Source organism: Chenopodium quinoa, unplaced genomic scaffold, assembly GCF_001683475.1.
Source record: "Chenopodium quinoa cultivar QQ74 unplaced genomic scaffold, ASM168347v1, whole genome shotgun sequence".
Taxonomy (NCBI): domain Eukaryota; kingdom Viridiplantae; phylum Streptophyta; class Magnoliopsida; order Caryophyllales; family Amaranthaceae; genus Chenopodium; species Chenopodium quinoa.
The window spans coordinates 811620-829215 of record NW_018743669.1 but is presented as its reverse complement, the minus strand read 5'-3'; the positions used below and the strand labels follow the sequence as shown (position 1 = coordinate 829215).

General features: G+C 37.6%; 1 protein-coding gene across 1 annotated transcript; it reads left to right on the top strand.

Moving 5' to 3' along the window:
• The first annotated feature begins 623 nt into the window (after window positions 1-623).
• On the top strand, window positions 624-17578 carry LOC110683429 (sodium-dependent phosphate transport protein 1, chloroplastic-like). Its single transcript, XM_021859802.1, has 10 exons — window positions 624-1431; window positions 2281-2388; window positions 2631-2786; window positions 2885-3100; window positions 3231-3440; window positions 8247-8384; window positions 9667-9768; window positions 10185-10250; window positions 10401-10485; window positions 17018-17578. Exons 1-10 carry the CDS (start codon window positions 1039-1041, stop codon window positions 17113-17115), a joined length of 1572 nt encoding a protein of 523 aa, XP_021715494.1. The 5' UTR covers window positions 624-1038; the 3' UTR covers window positions 17116-17578.
• The last annotated feature ends 18 nt before the right edge of the window (window positions 17579-17596 follow it).

Here is a 17596-nt window from a genome sequence, read left to right as displayed (position 1 = left end):
CTTTAACCACTTGAGTTATTCCTCGTTATAAAAAAATGCATCGATGATCAAACAATTGTAAGCTTGAAACCCAAATAATATTTAACTGACTGTTTCTTAGTTTTCCTTAGCTCATAAGCCCAATGGGCAATGTGGTTTTGTACTTTTGTTAATCTATTTTTGGGCCTGTTTTTACTAGATGGAAGAAATGTGGATCGTTGGCCCAACTCCAACCAATTTTTTTGTCTGAATAATTGAAAACTATAAGGCCATGGGTAATTTGTACAAATTACAAATGTGGATAGAGAATTTGAATTAATGTACATAAGCCTTCAATCTGAAAAAATATGTCAAGATCTCACTGGTTAAATTTCACAATTATTAAGTTGCATAAAAATGGTGATCAAGTACTAATAATTAGTTGTAGCATAATGATCATATTGCTCAAAGATCATTAACATACTTTGAACATTAGAAATTTTAAACTATGCATTTGTTAAGTTGTAAAGTACCGTGTAAGTCATACCTCATACGAAGTATAAATACTACTTGTTCATAAATTTTATTGATATACGGAGTATAAAATAGAAGTTCTGATTCAAACTATTTATCCAACGGAAAACACAAATCATGGATGATGGATGTAAAATAAAGTTCTCATATGTTGCACCATAATATCCATTAGATTAGATCTACTACTACTTGTAGAGTTGTAGAACATAATTTCCCAACTCCTTAAAATCACCAAAAAAAAGAAGGAAAAAAAAAGGTTTTGCGTACACGTCATCATTACCCGCGCTTGGTGAAGCAAATTCCGTTAATGAATAGCACTCCTACAAATAACGACTAGCCTCGCAATTTCCACCATCTAATCTATTCTATATGCCACGTGTCATATTGATAACCGGTTAGCAAATAAAAATATCAGCTCAAAATAAAATGTTCCAGATAAAACCCAAATAAAGTAAAAAATTAATAAAAAATAAAATAAAAAAAAAGGAAAAAATTCCTCTTCACTGAAGAATTGTACAGTACTTGTGAGACTTCCCGGCGCTTCCGATGAACGCCGAAACGTTTCTCATCACAAATTCACTTTCTCTCTCCTCTTCCTTAACTTCTCCGAAGGTTCCAGAATCAATATGTCGCCGTCGATTTTCTTTCCGGTTACTCTGGTCGGAGATTCATCGGTATCCGTCGAATTACCGGCGGGATTTAGTGACCGCAGAATTTCGAAACGTTTCGGGGAAAAGAAGAAGTTTCGGGAAAGTTTGGGCTGACGTAAAACCTAAGCCATTTGAGGTATCCGCTGACTCGGTTCCTACTGAGTCAGTGAAGTTCCGTGACGCGTTAAACGATATCGTTTTGGAGGAGAAATGGTGGGAGCAATTTCCTAAACGCTGGATTATTGTGATTTTGTGTTTCTCCGCTTTTCTTCTTTGTAATATGGATCGAGTAAGCTTTACTAATTTTTTAATCCTTTTTTAATTTTATTTTTCTGCTAATTATTTATTTTATTAATATTATTTTTCCTAAATTTTAGGGTTTGATTTCGATTATTTATAATCTAGGCTTGCATCAAGGAATTTTATCCCGAATAGATTGTAGAATTACACTATCAACGTGACAAGTAATTTTGAATGAACGGAAATTACAGTAATGTAGTTGAAGTTTGACTGACTTGACTTGATGAACACTAAGCCATTTTTAGTATAGTAACAAAAATAACAACTACTCCATAACAACCAATTAATTGCAATTATTATGTGTCATTTTGCTAGTATTGTCCCTCCATTAAAAAATGTGTTTGTTAATACGCATGAATTCGTAATAGTGACTAGGCCATATAGATGTCTTGTTATTAGAATGATAGATGAAGTTGTTGTAAAAGAAGGCAATTGTATTTGCTAATCCCCCTCTAATTATCTTGGACCGTCGAGTAATTGGGAGGATCTTGAAATGTACTGATTAGACTCAATGTTCCGTGTATCTTGACATATTGGGTCGTAATTGAATTATTAATGATGGTTGATAGCACTCAGAGTTGATGTGTTATATACCAATATATGTAAGGGGAGGGAGTTTGAGCTTTTCAATGGCTTGCTTCAATTCAAAGTATATATGGAGGTTGTTTGTTGGTCACCTTGCAAATGTACATATCGATTGCTAAAGCAAGCCTTATTTATGATATAATGAAACTACGAAAGTATGGTATATACTCCATAATTCATAAGCCTGTAATGTGCATTCAACTGCAATGGTCAATGCTAGGGTGAGTAACTTTAAACAGATGTTGATTGGCAGGTTAATATGAGCATCGCCATACTTCCAATGTCAGCTGAGTATGGCTGGAATCCAACCACTGTTGGTTTGATACAGTCTTCTTTTTTCTGGGGCTATCTTCTTACACAGGTGACAATTCCTATCCTCTGAATTTTGGGTGTTTTGTGTTCATTTCTTGTTTCCGCTATGTCTTGTGTCCATCATATGTCTTAGGCTATTCAAGATAAGCTACTTTAGTTTATATGCTTGTATGTTTATCTCAGGCATCTTTTTAGATTAGCATGTGAAAACTAATTGCTTATGGACATGTGGTAGTTTTTTGCTTTGATTGGTTCAAAGTTAAATATGCTAAGTGGCCACTTACTGTACAGATAGCAGGGGGTATATGGGCAGATACTCTAGGTGGCAAAGCTGTACTTGGGTTTGCTGTAGTTTGGTGGTCTATTGCTACTGCTCTTACTCCTGTTGCTGCGAAGCTTGGATTGCCGTTCTTACTGGTCACTCGTGCTTTCATGGGCATTGGCGAGGTTGGTACTTTTCTTTGTAGGTTATTTTTTTTTTGTTGATTATTGATATCAGCATAATATAACATAGTTTAAGTTCTGTTTTCTCTGTAATTCTTTAGGGTGTTGCCATGCCAGCCATGAATAATATGCTTTCCAAATGGGTTCCCGTGTCAGAGAGAAGTAGATCATTGGCATTGGTGTATAGTGGAATGTACCTTGGATCTGTAACAGGCTTGGCATTTTCACCATATTTAATACATACTTACGGTTGGCCTTCAGTTTTTTACTCCTTTGGTTCTTTAGGAACTGTATGGTTTGCGGTGTGGCTGAGTAAGGTAATTTCTTATTCTGTATTTCATTGCAATTTCCCTAATAATGGATTTCAGACTCAATATATTTGCTTATTAATATTCTCAACTTGTGTCCTTTTCTGTTCTCTCTTTGTGCTGGGCAATAAACACATAGGCAAGTAACTCGCCACTTGAAGATCCTTCATTGCGGCCTGCAGAGAAAAAGTTGATTCTCAGCAGCAGCTTATCCAAAGAGCCAATTAAGAGCATTCCGTGGAAGTTAATTTTGTCAAAAGCACCAGTTTGGGCTCTGATAGTGTCTCATTTCTGTCATAATTGGGGAACATTTATCATTCTTACATGGATGCCAACATATTATCACCAGGTGAGACTTCAATATTCTAGCATTAGTTCAAAATAAGAGTGTCCAATAATACATAAGAAGAAACCTCATCTGGGACAAGGTATTCCCACAATTGCTCACGACCATACGACACTAACCTAGCTAGGTGATGGGCAACAAAATTACCCTCACGCTTTACATGGGACCAAAAAATGGAAGAAAACTTTGAACTAACCCCGACTATATCCTCCAATATGCCATCCACAGCTGCCAAGGAGAAAGAATTTTTCTTGATCCTCGATACTAGTTGCAAAGAGTCAGCTTCTAGTATAACATCATTATAACCCAATTCCCAAGCCTTTTTAAGACCAAAAAGAGCAGCCTTGCTCTCAGCAATTAAAGGCTCCCAACGAGCTTTAGCTCTGCTGATAGCCGAGAACAGGACCTGGCCCCTGCTATCCCGAGCAATAACCCCCATCCCCACCCAACCTTCCTCAGAGATGGCTGCATCAACATTGATCTTCGTGACACCAGGAGGGGGAGGCTGCCATACGGTTCTTCCAGCAGCTTGAGGCAGAGGAGTTGTACCACCATAAATCTTCTCTGTATACTCACCATAATCAACAACCAATCTGCTGTGACGGAGGAGAAGAGCTTCATCTGCATCCCACACATTCTCGAAGACCCATTTGTTACGGCGAAACCAAATAAACCAAGTGAGGAATAAGCTTCTTTGGTATACTTCCTCTGAAAGGTGTTCTGCCCATTTCATTAGAGTTTCCCCGAAAGAATCAGATGCAATAAATTTGAGAGCATCCTCACAACCACTCTTAATCCACAATTGGAGCGCACTTGGGCATGAAATAGTTGCGTGAATGGCTGTTTCACTGGCTAAATTGCAGCAGGGACAACTCGAGTCATCAATGAGATGTCTGTGTAGCAGAACACTACGGGTAGGTAAGGAGTTGGAGCAGCATCTCCATAAGAAATGACGCACTTTTGGGGTTGTCTTCACCTTCCAAATCTCCACCCAAAACTGATCAAAATTATCCAACTCGAGCGACGAACCTAACAAGTAGGCAGATCTAACCTCATAGCAGCCATTTTTCGAAAAAGCCCAAGTTAGGCTATCCTTCGGCATTCGCTCACTAATTGGAATAGCTAAAATAGCTTGTTTATCTTGATCATTAAAAATGCTCTCCAACTTGTCCATATTCCAGCAACACCCATCTTCATCAATTAGCCCTGCATCAGTTTCACACACATCCGTCATTCTAGCAGTGGTAACAAAGCGACTGTCCCCATTTATAAGCCAAGGGTCCCTCCATATACCGATGTTTTGTCCGTTCCCAACTCTCCATAACATGCCCTCCTTCACAAGAGCCTTTGAGCTCCATAAACTTTGCCATGAGTAGCTCGAAACCGGGCCAAGAGCAGCTTCAAAAATAGACGTCTTCGGGTAACACTTAGCCTTCATTACCCGACTTACAAGAGAATTCTCATTAGTTGCTAGACGCCAAAGTTGCTTCCCAAGAAGAGCTATATTAAAAATCCCCAAGTCCCTAAATCCCAGAGCATCCCAACTCTTCCAATGAATTTTTCTACCCCTCTCATTCGACCCCCACCAAAACCGAGCCATCATGCTATGTATCTCATTGATCAAGCCAATTGGAAATCTATACACACCCATGAGATAAGTTGGAATTTCCTGGATAATAGATTTTAAAAGAACTTCCTTCCCGGCCCTCGACAAAAGCTTCTCTTTCCAACCTTGAACTTTCTTCCATATTCGGTCCTTCAAAGAAGCAAAAACCGCTTTCTTTGATCTTCCTATCTCAGTCGGCAAACCAAGATATTTCACGTGACTATCGACCATTTCCATACCAAGGACAGAGCTAAAAGTGACCCGTGATGGTAAAGGGACTCCCTTACTAAAAGATACTTCAGACTTCTCTAAATTAATTTTTTGCCCGGAAGTTGCTTCGTATTTGTTGAGGATATCAACAATGACTGAACATTCCTGTCTAGTAGCTCAGGAGACTATCATCTGCAAAGAACAAATGAGTAATCTCAGCCCTGCTAGCCCGAACACCATGGATCAAATTCCTCTCCGAAGCCAAATGTAACATTCTAGAAAGCACATCAGAAACTAGAATGAAAAGATAAGGGGAGATCGGATCACCTTGACGAAGGCCCCTAGATGGAATCAAATCGCTCGAAGGCATCCCATTAATGATGAAAGAGTAACTGACTGTAGATACAAAGGTCATAATAGTATCCACCCAGGCACCGGCAAAACCCAACTTGGTTAACAATCTCCGCAGAAACTCCCACTCAACCCGATCATAGGCCTTACTCATATCCAACTTCATTGCAATCGAGCCCCTACGACCTTTCGATCTCTTCTTCATGGTATGAAAGAGCTCCAGAGCAATCAGAGCATTATCAGTAATTAATCGTTTAGGAACAAATGCACTCTGATTTTCTGTGACCATCCCTTGAAGAAGCGGCTTTAGTCTATTAGCCACAGATTTTGAGGCTAATTTATATAACACGTTGCAAAGAGAGATAGGCCGAAACTGAGAAATACAAGTGGGGTCCTTAATTTTCGGAATCAGGGCTACATTAGTACGGTTTACATGAGACATCGACACTCTACCAGAAATAATATTATTGACAAAAACAGTCACATCATCACCAACTATATGCCAATATTTCTGATAAAATAGCATGTAACCCATCAGCCGCCCGGGGCTTTGCAAGGACTCATTTGAGAGAGAGCAGTAAATATTTCATCTTTAAGATAGGGACGACATAAAGAGAGATTTGTACCTTCGGACACCAAGGCTGGAACACTAGCAAGGGCCTCGTTAATCAACTCTTCATCAATCTCACCACCTTTGAACAAGGAGCCATAAAAATTAAGGATAATCTTCTCAACCTCTCCATTAGCATTTACCAGCCCTTTAATGAAGTTTTTGCTCTTCCGTTGTGATGCTTTATGGTGAAAATATTTGGTGTTCCAGTCCCCATCTCTAATTTCTGAAACTCTCGATCGAAGGAACCAGTAAGCCTCATTTTTTTCATGCAAGTCATCAAGCATTGCCTCCAATCGATTGCACTCATCAAAATTTGACATTGTGTTTGAAAGGATTTGCGCCTCTTTTAAAGCTTCTTCAGTCTCGGCAATCCTCTCCCCCAAGTCATCAAATGTGTCCTTGCTCCACTTTGTCAAATCATTTGCTACTGCCAATAATTTGTTCGACATATCAAGATGGTTAGCCCCATTCCACGAGTCACGGATGACATCCTCCAACCCCTCCGCAAGCAGCCAGCAGGTCTCGAAACGAAACCTTTTCTTCCTTCTCTTCTTCTTCTTGCGCTCCTTAGGCTCAGTGTCTAGGAGAATAGCAACATGGTCAGATTTAAATTTTGACAAATGTGTAACGTGTGCCTTATCAAACCAACCACACCACCTAGAACACCCCACAAAACGATCCAATCTTTCACGAACCACTTCCCCTGTTGGAGTACCTCTCTCCCACGTGACCCAAGACCCTTCATAACCAAGGTCACGCAAGCTACAATCATCGAGAACCTCCCTGAACGCATCCATTGCCCGTTGATCTCGCATAGCTCCCCCATCCTTTTCATGTTGTCCCACAATCTCATTAAAATCTCCACCAAAGACGATGGGATAAGGTGAGCTCAAGTAGAGATCACGCACAAGGGCCCAGTATTGCTTTTCAGTGCTTTGTCTGCCCAACCATACATCCCAATGAATCTCCATATTCGTCTTCCGGTCTCCTTAATATCCCCACAAATATGATGGTCTGAAAAGGACACTAAAGAAAAATCCACCCCCTCCCTCCAGTACACACACAAGCCACCCGACTTGCCTCTACTATCAACTCCAATATTCTAGCATAAGTTTACTATACATGTTGCTTTATTCTCAGCTTGATGTGGATATAACCTCTCTGCAAACTGCAGCCCAAATTTGTAAATATGAAGTACGAAGTATTATTTATAAACTAACGTAAAGATTCTGGACACTAACTTACAGGTCCTCATCATTTGACTTTTTACACATGTTCAGAAGTGTGATTAATGATTTTTCTCTAGCCAGTAGCGTCTAGCAAGTCGAGTAGAATTATTTGGTGAAGATTAAACGATTGGAAGAAATCATCTTGTTGAACATAGTGAGCAGTAAATTTACTCTTATGAGACCTCATGGACATCTTTCTTTTATTACTACCTGCTAGTGACTAGTGAGTAACCATAGTGAACTTTAATACTTTTATCTGTCTAAGGATTGATCACCCTATGGCCCTATGATGGTTATTCTGAGAAAGCTATGCGACTTAAAAGTGATAATTGAATGAAGCCAGCAACACCATGTGCATGCACTCGTGCCCCTTTGCTCTCATATGATAATCTATCATAACTGGCAATACTCAGTTAAGACTAAAGATTAACTATTACTCGTACGTATTAGTGAGACGGCCTATAGAATCTGTACTGTGCTACCAATAGACAAGAGTCATCTGCTCTTAAAGAGGTCCTTTCATTTGCTTTATGGTCCACCCTCTCCCTCTCCTGTTCTTACTTGTACGTTTTACCTGTACTTCTTAACCTTCAGTTCAATTCTTGTACCAGAAAGACTGTTATTGTGTTTGATATATATGCTTATTAGTGTGACATCCTTTTGTGCTAGCATGTTTGACCTCTCTTATAATTGATGTGATTTAGTTGTTCTTCTGAATTATTTAATTTGAGCATCAAATAATAAGAAATATACTTGAAACATGACAATTTTTTTCTCTTTTGTACTATGCTGCTCAACAGGTGTTGAAATTTAATCTTTCAGATTCTGGAATGTTATGTGTTGTGCCTTGGCTTACAATGGCAATATCTGCAAATTTCGGTGGTTGGATTGCAGATACTCTTGTGAGTAAAGGTTATTCTGTGACAACAGTTCGTAAGGTAATGTAATTTTTTGAGAATTTCATCATACACCCAGGTGTACCATGAGCATGGTACACCCGGTCAAAATGCATGAGTTATAAAAACGCAGAAAGAACATTGTATACAAATACAGAGTACACGAGAAAAAAAAAATCAAAACATTTTTATTCCTTATTCATTACATACATTCCATATTACTTTTGATAAACAAAATTTCATTTTTTTTTTAAGAGAAAGAAATTGGGTTTATAAAGAGAGAAAGTATGGTTCCCTCAAAAAAAAAAAAAAAAAAAAAAAAGAGAGAGAGAGAGAGAGAATATGTTAAATTTTGAATTTCAAAGTGATTTAATGTTATTTCGAAGTTGATTTATCGTTTTGGTGAATCATTTATTGAAAGATCGATGTAATTGACAAATTCGTTGTTGAGATAAAAGGTATCTATTTTTATGTTTTGGTGTTATTTTCTTAGGTTGAAGATGATGTTCTTCCTATTTTGATCAATGTTCTTTTATCATTTTTTTAATTGCAATGAAATATGTTTTAAGTCTGATCAATATGTTCTTTAAGTCTAAACTATATGTTCTTTACAATACAAACAATGTTCTTTGAGGCAATATATATTAATCATGTTCTTTGGTTATAATAATACAAATTATGTTCTTTAGGTATAATAATACAAATTATGTTCTTTTTACTTATTTAATATGTTCTTAAAATTTTGAATTTTAATATTTTTTAAAAATTAAGAAAGAAATTTTGAATTATATTTGTGTAAAATTAATTCTAGATAGAGAAATTTTTTATATATGAATATTTTCTAATTCAAATGTAATATTTTGAAATGATTTGACATTAAATTATTAATAAAACTCAATTCATAATTATTTTTTACCTTTTTGATAATAAGTATCTCATAATATACTGTGTTCTTTATATTTCAGTGATATATTCTTTTATAAATTCATGATGTACTTTATAATTATGTGTTATGTTCTTTCCACTTTAATCTGGGTGTACCATGCACATGGTACACTTGGGTGTACAAACCACTAATTGGTAATTTTTGAGCCTATAATCTTTATAACTATAACCACTGGTTGATTAAGTTCCTTCTAGTTTACTGTGTTTGAATTTGAAGTCTTGTGTCTGTTACAGTATTCTACGGCAAGCATGTTTATTCTGGCTGTGTATTGTTGATACAGCTAATGGATCTCTTGGTCATAAAAGTTTGTGAGAATATTCAATGAAAGTAACAAAGTTAAATTGTTTTGTTAACAATACTGGTCTACTCTTTTTGCAGATTATGCAAACTGTCGGTTTTCTTGGACCTGCTTTTTTTCTAACTCAATTGAGCCATGTTGATTCACCTGCAGTGGCTGTTCTTTGTATGTCCTGCAGTCAGGTTTGTAATTTTTTCTTTTCATGAGATTGTGAAGGCAGTGCAGACAGTGCTAGCTTAGTGCCTGCTATTAATCAACAGTTTGCATATTACACGAGTATATGACCAACTTTATCATGTTTTGGTTTGCTGAAGTAAACCTTGTGATATTCTTCAGAAACAAAATCATCTGCACATAGTTTCAGGATCTTTTAGTATGACCTTTTTCACTTATATATACCTACAAACTAATTGTTATATATGACAAACCAATCCTGTTGCGTACAAGTTCATTGGTCTAGCCAGAAAATTTCTTTTTAAATTAGATATGAAAAAAAAATTCTAGTTACTCGTTGAAATTGTTTGCATTGTTAAATCATGCATGGTTCTAGTAATAATCCTAACAACTATTTGTTTCTTATTTTGTCTGTCATAACTAGGGAACTGATGCGTTCTCACAATCTGGCCTATATTCAAATCATCAAGACATAGCCCCTCGGTATTCTGTGAGTATTTGTAACTTAGTTCCCCCACCCCCAATGTTTATAATAGGCTTCATAAGTTGTAATTACACTGAGTTTGCAGTAGGTAAAAACTTCTTCTTATTCATAATGATGGAATTGTTCCCTAAATCTTTTCTTATGAACTGTTCTCAGGGGATCTTGTTAGGCCTTTCAAACACTGCTGGAGTGCTGGCGGGTGTCCTGGGAACAGCAGCCACCGGCTATATTTTGCAACATGGTTTGTTCTCATACCCTATATTTTACGTTGTGTGTAGAGCTATTAAAAGTTGACTAGACCTGAAATACCGAGTCAAACCCAACTATTAACCGACCCTTCTGAACCCGAAAAAATGGTGACCCAAAGCTGACCTGACCCGACATGAAACCAACCCTAGACCCGAGTTGACCCGAGTACGTAAGATCTGAACCCGAACATGAACTGACATGGAGATGACCCGACCCGAATGTAACTCGTAAATTATTAACCTGAACCAAACCCGACTTGAACCGAAATTGCCGAATCCCGTTTTAACCCGACAAAAGCCGAATTTAACCCGATTTGTTACTAACCTGACCTAAAGTTACCCGACACGAAATCAACCCGACTTGTTATTGACCTGACCCAAATTCAGCCCAACTTGTTATTGACCCGACCCGAATTTTACCAAACCTATTACTAACCCGACCCAAAAATTCAACCTGATCTGTTACTTACCCTACTCGAAATCAACACGACTTGCTATTGACCGGACCTAAATTCAACCCATATTATTCCTGACCCGACTTCAAATCACATTAAATGCAATTTAGACCACCTTATTATTCTTGATCAAAGCATTTTGTCTAGAGAGACTAAATCGTTCCACGCCAGCAAAAGAAAGGAGCATCATCCTCAAATTTAAGAGTTAAATATAGTATATATTTGTTGTATGGTCAAAGGAGATAATTATCTTCCTAAATTATAGACTATAGTTCCCTAGTATATTGTCATATATATTATAGTCAAAGGAAATAATTAGCTTGATAAAAATGATAATTATCTGTTTATAGTTAGTTAAACCGAATATGACCTGACTTTGAAAATGACCAGATCTGATTGTAACCTGCTAATTATTGACTTGAATATAACCCGACTTAAATCCAAGAATGACCCGACTTGGAAATGACCCAACATGATTATAACCGATAAATTATTAACTTGAACCGAAGCCGAATTGAACCCGAAAATGACCCGAGTTGAAAATAACCCAACCAGATTATAACCCGCAAATTATTTACTTGAACCGAACCTGACTCAAACCCGTGAATGACCCGAACTGATTCTAACCCACAAATTATTGACTTGAACCGAACCCGAGAATTACCCTAACTCGTTTGAACCCGTGAAAACCTGAATTAAACCCGACCTATTGTTCACCCGACTCGAAATTAACCCAACCTGTTATTAACCTGACCCAAACCCGATAAGAAGTATGACCCGACGTGACCCGACTCAAGCATGACCCAACCCAAACCCGACCCGCATAGGTTATGAAATTAATATGAATTAACTCGACCCACTCTTACCCGACCCAAACCTAACTCGTTTACCCGAACTGACATCTTTTTACGAAACCTCCAAATATTTCTCAAAAAGCGTGGATATTAGCCTTCAATTTTGAAATTTTTTTAACTTTTTTTCACCTGGAAAGAAAAATTGCCGAAATTTTTACCATGGTCCCTAAAATCCTCTGGGAGTCCAATTGGTATGGTGGAACCATCCAATTTGTCTTTAAACAGCCAATTTACTGGTTTATAATTTGCACTGATTTCATGAACTAAAGCCTACCACGAACATTTATGACAACGTATAAATATATAATGATTATACATGGTTCCAAATGACATTATGACCCCGAGATTTATCCCCTAAAATTTCAAGACTTTTCGACACTGGGTCCCGAAACCTCCAAAATTTCGCAAAATGTGTGGATATTAGTCTTCAATTTTGGAATTTTTTGACTTTTTTTAGCCCGGAAATAAAAATTACTGAAATGTTAACCATGATCTCTAATATCCTCCGGGAGTCCAAATAGATGGGTGAAACCATCCAATTTGCCTTTAAACGGCCAATTTACCGGTTTACAACTTGCACCGATTTCATTAACTCAAGCCTACCACAAACATTTTTGACAACAAATATTGATAATATATGGTTCCAAACGACATAATATGACCCCGATATATATTCTCTAAAATTTCAAGATTTTTCAACACCTAGCTCTAAAACCTCCAAAATTTCTCTAAAAGCGTAGATATTAGACTTCAATTTTGGAATTTTTTTGACTTTTTTTCGTCCAAAAAGAAATGTTTACCATGGTCCCTAATACCCTCCTAGTGTCCAATTAGGTGGGTGGAACCATCCAATTTGCCTATAAACGATCAATTTATCGGTTTATAACTTGTACGGATTTCATTAACTCAAGCCTACCATGAACATTTATAACAACATATAATGATTATATATGATTCCAAACGGCATTTTATGACCCTGAGATGTATCCCTTAAATTTTCAAGGCTTTTCGACACCGGGCCTCGAAATCTCTAAAATTTCTCAAAAAGCGTGGATCTTAGCCTTCAAAATTGTAATTATTTGACTTTTTTTTCTCGTCAGGAAATAAAAATAGCCGAATTGTTTACCATGGTCCCTCCCAAATGCCTTTCGAGAATCCAATTGGCTGGGTGGAACCATCCACTTTGCCCTTAAACGGCCAATTTACCAGTTTACAACTTGGATCGATTTCATTAATTCAAGCCTACCACGAACATTTGTGACAACATATAATGATCATATATGGTTTCAAATGGTATTATATGACCCCGAGTAATATCCCCTAAAATCTCATTGCTTTTTGATACCAGGTCTCGAAACTTTCGAAATTTTTCAAAAAGCGTGGATATTAGCCTTCAATTTTTGAATTTTTTGAGTATAAATAAAAATTGACGGAATGTTTACTGTGGTCCCTAATACCCTCCGGGAGTCCAATTAGGTGGGTGGAACCATCTAATTCGTCTTTAAACGGCCAATTTACCAGTTTAAAACTTGCACTGATTTCAATAACTTAAGTCTATCACGAACATTTATGACAACATATAATGATCATATATGGTTCCAAACGACATTATATGACCCCGAGATATGTCTCCTAAAATCTCTAAAATTTTCAAAAAGCATAGATATTAGCTTTCAAATTTTGGAATTTTTAGACCTATTTATTTCCGAAATATTTAACATGGTCCCCAATATCCTCCAAAATTTCTCTAAAATCGTGGATATTAGACTTTAATTTTGGATTTTTTTGGCTTCTTTCGTCTGAAATAAAGATTGCTGAAATGTTTACCATGGTCCCTAATATCCTCTGGGAGTCCAATTAGGTGGGTGGAACTATCCTATTTGTTTTAAACGGCCAATTTACCGATTTACAACTTACACCGATTTTATTAACTCAAGCCTACCACGAACATTTATGACAACATATAACGATTATGTATGGTTCCAAACGACATTATATGACCCCAAGATGTATCCTTTATAATCTCAAGGCTTTTTAACACTTGTCCCCAAAACATTCAGAATTTCTCAAAAAACGTAGATATTAACCTTCAATTTTTGAATTTTTTGACTTTTTTTCGCCCGGAAATAAAAATTGCCGAAATGTTTACCATGGTCCCTAATACCCTCCGGGAGTCCCATATGGTGGGTGGAACCATCCAATTTGTCTTTAAACGACCAATTTACTGGTTTACAACTTGCACCGATTTCATTAACTCAAGTCTATGCTACCACGAACATCTATGACAACATATAACGATCATCTGTGCTTCCAAACGGCATTATATGACCCCAGATATATTCCCATAAATCTCAAAAAGTGTGGATATTAGCCTTTAATTTTGGAATTTTTTGACTTTTTTCGTTTGAAATTAAAATTGCCGAAATGTTTACCATGGTCCCTAATACCCTCCGAGTGTCCAATTTGGTGGGTGGAACCATCCAATTTGGCTTTAAACGACCAATTTACCGGTTTACAACTTACACCGATTCCATTAATTCAAGCCTACCACGAACATTTATGACAACAAATAATGATCATATATGGTTCCCAACGTCATTATATGATCCCGAGATGTATCTCTTAGAATTTCAAAACTTTTTAACACCGGACCCTGAAATCTCCAAAATCTCTCAAAAAACATGGATATTAGCGTTCAATTTTGGAATTTTTTGACTTTGCTGAAATGTTTACCATGGTCCCTAATCAAGCTGTCAAAAGTTGAACCGACCCGAAATACCGACTCAAACACGATTATTAACCGACGCATCTGAACCCGAAAAAATAGTGACCATAACTCGACCTGAAACCAATCCTAGATCTAAGTTGGCCCGAGTATGTGAGACCCGAACCCGAACATAAATTGACTTGGACATGACCCGATCTGAATGTAACCCGTAAATTATTGACCTGAACCGAACCCGACTTGAACCGAAACTGACCCAAACCCATTTAAACCTGAAAAACCCGAATTAAACCCGACTTGTTACTAACCTGACTTGAATTCAACCCGACCCGTTCCTAACCCGACCCGAATTTAACCCAACTTGTTACAAACTCGACCCGAAATCAACCCGACTTGTTATTGTCCTAACCTAAATTAAACCTGACTTGTTATTGACTCGACCCGAATTTTACCAGACCTATTACTAACCCGACCCAAAAATTCAACCCGATCTGTTACTAACCTTACTCGAAATCAACACGACTTATTATTGACCGGACCTAAATTCAACTCGAATTGTTCCTGACCCGATTTCAAATCACCTTCAATTGCAATTTAGACCATCTTATTATTGTTGATCAAAGCATTTTATCCAGGGAGACCAAGTCGGTCCAGGCCATCAAAAGAAAGGAGGATCATCCTCAAATTTAAGTGTTAAATATAGTATATATTTGTTGTATGGTCAAAGGAGATAATTATCTTCCTAAATTATAGACTATAGCTCCCTAGTATATTGTCATATATATTATGGTTAAAGGAAATAATTAGCTTGATAAAAATGATAGTCAAATTTGTCAAAAAAAAAACCTTTTAAATGCACCATTTTGCGAAAAAAAACCTTTTAAAAGCTTTTATGTAAAAGAAAACCCAAAGTTAATTTTTTTTTTGTTTAAAACAACCTAGTCCTACTAATACACCTAATTAACCAATCACTTCTAATTAACCTCTAATTCACATTTTACTACTTAATAATTAAATTAATTTATAAATTAAAAAAAAAAAAAATTTCACCCCTACCTGCCCACCACCGACCATCCATCCACCCCTCCCTCTCCTTTTCCCCCTCCCTTGATAGCAGCCCTCTCCCCCATTTGAGCCGCCGGCCACCAGCCATCCATCCACCCCTCCCCCTCTTTCCCTCCTCCCTTGACAGCAGCCCCCTCCCCCATTTGAGTCGTCGGCTTGAACCCATACCGCCGGCCCGACAACCCACATCCCTTTCCCCCTTACCCCCTCCTTTCTTCTTCATCAATTTCCTCCAAAAATTCCTAGTTTCATCTTTCTCTCTCCTAGCTCAATCATGGCCAATGGCTTCTCCATCTCAATTTCCTTAAATTATCTCACAAAAACCCTAATTTATCAATTAAAGACTTTAAATTCACCTTGAAATTTCTCTCTCCTCCTTCCGTGGGAAGAGGAGGGCCCTTGCGGAAGCTTTGCCCGCCCCGACTTCTTTCGCAAGAAACCTCCAATTGTGTAATCTTTGATTATTGTTCTCGACCTTCTTTGAACACGATGTATTTCGAGAATTCGTGGCCGAGTTGATGTTTCTGGGTGTGGGTATTTTCGTGGTGGACTGGCGATGGGAGTGAGGCGGGTTCTTGGTGGTGGTTGACGACGGGAGTAGGCTAGCTGGTACTAGGTTGGTACTTGGTAGTAGGTTGTGGCTGGGGTGGTTTTCGTGGTTGGCTTGGATGGGGGCTACGATTCTGGTGGCTTAGTCGGTGGTGGGGCTGCTGCTAGGGGAGGGGGAAAGGGAGTGGGTGGCTGGCTGGTGGTGGAAATGGTGGTTTGTGTTTTTTTATTTAATTATAAACTAATTTTATTATTAAATAGTTAGAGAGTAATTAGTGGTTAATCAGGTGAATTAGAGGTACTTCAGCAAAAATTAAATGTGTTATTAACCTGACCTAAACCCAACCCAAACCCGATAAGAAGTATGACCCGATCTATTGTTCAGCCGACCCGAATGTAACTCGACCTGTTATTAACCTGACCTAAACCCGACCCCCAAACCCGATAAGAAGTATGACCCGATGTGACTCGACTCAAGCATGACCCAACCCAAACCTGACCCGCATAAGTTATGGAATTAATATGAATTGACCCTACACGAGTTAGCCCGACCCACTCTTACCCAACCCAAACTCGACCCGTTTACCCGAATTGACAGCTTTAGTTGTGTCATGTTGTGATCAAAGTCAATGAAATTATAGCATGTTGTAGTGAGCTTTGGCTAATCTAGTGTGGGACTGAACCAAAATTCCTTTTTGCATCATAAAGTGATGCTGCCATTAATATGACTGCAAATACCATAACTTTTGTTGAGGTTGAAAGTGCTGTATGAAACATACATTAAAAAAAAAAAAAAAAAAAAAAAAAAAAAGAGAAAAAAGGCAGCATTATCTGATGTTGTGCAGCTTTCTGATGATTTTTTAATTATTACTCTCAGGTTCTTGGGATAATGTGTTTGAGGTTTCAGTTGGGCTGTATTTGGTTGGAACTGTGGTCTGGAACCTCTTTTCAACAGGAGAAAAGATCTTGGATTAATCCTTTTAAACATAAATTCTACTTCTGCAAGGCCAGATTGTTTCAAGGAAATGCTAGTCCAGATTGCTTCAAAGAAAGTTCACCATAATATAATGAGAAATCGACAGAGCTTGTTATTAGGCCTTTTATTTTGGCTCAAAAAACTAATGGATAGGTGGTCATCTGATCAACATGAAGCTGAAATGCTGAATGCTGCTTTGAGTCAGTACAATGAGAAGATCTGATTCATTACATTAGCAGCTCCCTCGAAGGTCTGTCACTAGCCTAATCACTCTTACAGAATATGTTCTATACAATTTGCAGATGTTCTACTGACACGGCTACTTGTAAATTAGAGTAAATCTTAGATCCACCAATGGCAGGATTCATACAGGCACGGTGGTTGTTATTGCTGTAAATAACAAAAGAACTAGAATCCATTTTGTGTACTCCCAGTCTATACTTAGTTGTTACATTTTCCCAATCTTATTTAATCAAAAAA